This window comes from Vipera ursinii (assembly GCF_947247035.1).
Source record: "Vipera ursinii genome assembly, chromosome: 4".
Taxonomy (NCBI): Eukaryota; Metazoa; Chordata; class Lepidosauria; order Squamata; family Viperidae; genus Vipera; species Vipera ursinii.
The window spans coordinates 30,067,985-30,071,840 of NC_139514.1; the positions used below are offsets into that span (position 1 = coordinate 30,067,985).

The 3,856-nt window shown below is 35.7% G+C and overlaps 1 protein-coding gene across 1 annotated transcript; it reads left to right on the forward strand.

Annotated features, from left to right (window-relative positions):
* Positions 1 to 1,077: 1,077 nt before the first annotated feature.
* Positions 1,078 to 2,091, forward strand: GPR15 (G protein-coupled receptor 15; the record flags this gene model as incomplete). Its single annotated transcript, XM_083362612.1, has 1 exon — positions 1,078 to 2,091. One exon carries the CDS (start codon positions 1,078 to 1,080, stop codon positions 2,089 to 2,091), a length of 1,014 nt encoding a protein of 337 aa, XP_083218738.1.
* Positions 2,092 to 3,856: the final 1,765 nt, after the last annotated feature.

A 3,856-nucleotide genomic window follows, 5' to 3' on the forward strand; every position in this document is an offset into this window, starting at 1 on the left:
ATTCCAGGCTTAGTGGCTTTCCTAAAACAAGACGCTGAAGGGTAGTCTGATATGGGGTGGTAAAGTATTCTAAAGAATGGGGGCTGCAACAGAGAAAGCTTGATTTTTTGTGGAACAGAAATTCAGAAGAATGGTCCTGTTGTTCTATCTACCATTTGGCTAATTGGATAACTGGCTAACACAGAGCTGCATTAGCTGATAGATAAATCCCTCATTGACTCTATCTATCCAAAGGCTAACACAGAGTTGCATTAGTCTACATTGGTCCCAAAATTCTGTCAGTCTGAAGCAAATATGAGATACTTTCTTGGGAACAAGAAGATGAAAACTAATCACCATAGCTGCTTATATTCATTTGCCTCTGGCTTGTTTCGACCTGTCATTCTGCTTAAGTGAGGGGGAATATTTTTAAGACCTATGTTCCTTTATATGCTGTAACTCATTTAAACCAGCCCTGGAGAGACTTTGAAAACAGAGTAAACAACAGTAATTTATATCTTAATATCAAACAAACAAATAACATTATAGTTTCTTCTAGAAAATCTATGTTAAACTAAAGTACCTTGAAATCACTGCAAAAATAACAAGTCTATGTAAATCAAGTCAGAAGGCAAAAAAAAGTGCTACTGGTCGAACATTGTGTGATACCATAAATGTTCTATGGGAACTTACTGTAGAATTGAAATTAATATTAGCGGAAGAGTGAAATGTAAAGATATATACTTGTTTGTTTTTGTCAAAAGTGTGAGTATTTTGGTCAACAAAGGCTGTGGAAATGGAAAAAAAACATTGGGCAAGTAAACGTTACTTTTTTAAAAAAACAAAACCGGTCCCCTGAGAAGTTCACCTGTTTTTTGCTTCTACTAAGCAACCAAAAACCACAACAGTTCTTTAAATCAAAAAACATAAATATATCTAGGTTCAGGAAACCACCTCACATTCTGTGTTCCCCACTTAAGTGGCTGCTTAGTCCTTGTTATCTGGAAGAAATTGTAGGAAAGAGCAGAACTGTTTATTGCACCAAAAATAAAGAGTTTAGCTACTCCTGCACCAACCAGCTGCTAAATCATTTTTGCAATGGAGGAAACAACTCCCAGCTATGATTACTTCTATTCTCTTAGCCCAGATGCTCCTGAAGAAAATTGCCAGACTCTGAAGCTGCCTGATATGGAAATTCTTGTGAGTGTTCTTTATATTGTTATTTTTCTTGTGGGGATACTGGGCAATGGTCTTCTGATAGGAATATTAATCTTCAAACAACGTGTATGGAGGCTTACTGATACCTTCATTGTCAACTTGGCAATTTCTGATTTTAGTTTTCTTATCACATTACCTTTCTGGATAGACAAGGAGCTAGCCTCAGGACTCTGGAGATCTGGCTCTATTCTGTGCAAAGGCAGTTCCTACATTATCTCAGTCAACATGTACTGCAGTATCTTTCTTCTGACTTGGATGAGTGGTGACCGGTACTTGACCATCATGTACCCCTCAATGGCCAGAAAAATTAGAACAAAGCTTTATCCTATTCTTGTTTGCATCAGTGTTTGGATACTATCCTGCCTGCTAGGGCTGCCTACTCTACAGTCCAGAGAGCTGAGAAGATACAACAACAATACCTATTGTGTGGACAAGGAAACCATATCCAACAATTGGATTGGATCACTGATATTGCTCATTTTGGCTTTCTTTATACCACTGTTCAGCATATTAACACTGCATTATTCCATAATTAAAAAACTCTATGTGCACTGTCAGAAATTTGGGAAGCATGACAAAAAACTAAGAAAATCCATCAAAATTGTCTTCATAGTAGCAGTTGTTTTTCTTTTCTCATGGACTCCCTTCAACATCTTTAAGATCTTGGCTTTCATATCGAGCATCTCGGAGCTGAAGCAATCTTTCTGCCTTTACTATAAAATTGCCTATCTGGGCATGGAACTGGGTGGTCTATTCGCATTTGTGAACAGCTGCACTAACCCCTTCATCTACTTCTTCTTTGATGATTGCATCAGGAGGGCCATGATACAAAGTATTCTTCCATGCAGAAAGTACAATAGACCTGGAAGCAGTTTTTCAAGCTTGGACACTTAGATTTTCAGAGAGTCCATTTCTCCCTGAAAAGGTTATTCTCGGGAAGAGAAGGAAGTTGTTATCATTCTAAATAGAGTCACCATTTTGAAGTACTCATAAAAAGGGGAAGGTTGAAATGTGAGGAATGAAAATAATTAGGAAGGAATCATGACTAAGTTGATTATTATATATTTCTTTGAGTTACATGGAAGTTAATTGGATAGTTAATGAAAAGATTAAGTCTAATATACATAAAAATTATATATTCCTGAATGTTAATAGGTAACTACATGAAACAGTACTTGAAAATAATATGATCTAAAACAGGGGTGTCAAACTGTCGGCCCACGGGCCAGTTTCATCATGCCACCCCATTGCCAGCAATGCAAAAAGAGTCGCAATATGTCGTGACATATCACGTGACGTGGTGAGTTTGACACCCGTGATCTCAAATATGTTAGATCCATATCTGGGGAATTATAGAATAATTTAAGCTGTTTAACAGTCAAGCTTATTTAGACCTAACTCATTTCCTTTTAAGGGAGGCTTGCAAAAAAATCTTATTATTATCTATGTAGATTAGTTTAGAATGCAAAGTTTAAAAATTATGCCTTTTTTCTGTTAATTCTGTTAATTTAATCTGTTAAACCATTTAAGCTTCTTCTAAAATATACTCTTTTTTTCTGATGCACATCTGTATCTCTCTTACATTGTGTAAAAACTATTTCAATTTAAATGATGTTATTGTAATTCTAAAAATACTTGTTTTCTGATTTTCCTCATAAATATATGCATAACAAACTAATTGGGGCACTTCCTCACAGCTACCTTCAAGTGTATTTCTCAGATCTTTGGGTTAACAGAAAATTATTCTGGCATAAATTGTGCTGCGCTCAGGGTTTTATGTTGCTTAACAAAGGCAATCATTCATTATGAAAGCAGTTGAGAGATGTGTTGCAATGTTAAATACAAAAGAAGTTATTTGGTCTATCATTATCACTACAAATGATTTTACCGAGTAATATTGATTTACTCAAATATATTTAAATAGTCGGATTTCCCACTCATAAAAACATTTTACATTTTTGTAATAATAAATGTATCACAGCAAAACAACATGTTTATTAGTAGCAAGAGGTTAATATACTTGTACTGCTCTTATTTGTTTATAAGGGATGGTTTTGTTTTTTCAGTGCTATCAGAAACTGAAATCTACCGAAGCATATTCTATATATGGACTTATTTACACATTTCCATGGTATAGGGTTCTTTTTATCATGTCCCGTAGTGATGCCCTAGAATTACAAATTCGGGGGGCCCAAATCCAGACAAACAATAAATGACAACAAAGAAATATAGAGAACTATAACTTTGATCATCTGGATTTTTGCAGCCCAGATGTACCAGCCTCAAAACTTGCATTTTGGCTTCCCTAAGAGGCAGTTTGCAGTTTAATCAGGACATAAGCAGCAAAGTGAAAATCTAAAATAGTTCCTGGCAATTTATGAGTAAGACCTTTAAACTCAGGTATATCTTGGATATTGTTTCTGTACCTCTTTGCAAAATTTGTATCATAAGAAAAGTGATTGTTTCTGTAAAGTGCTTGATTGTTATGATGCCAAGTAGAGCTGGGGAAAATGTTCTTTTATCCTACAATCTGAGGCCATGTTTTCTGTAGCTGTGACATGCCAAAGTTAGGAGGACCTAATTGGAGACCACCTCTTGCCAACAAACAAAAATCAGGAGGGAGTAAAAGGTTTTGACCCTAATTTGAGGACATGGGAAT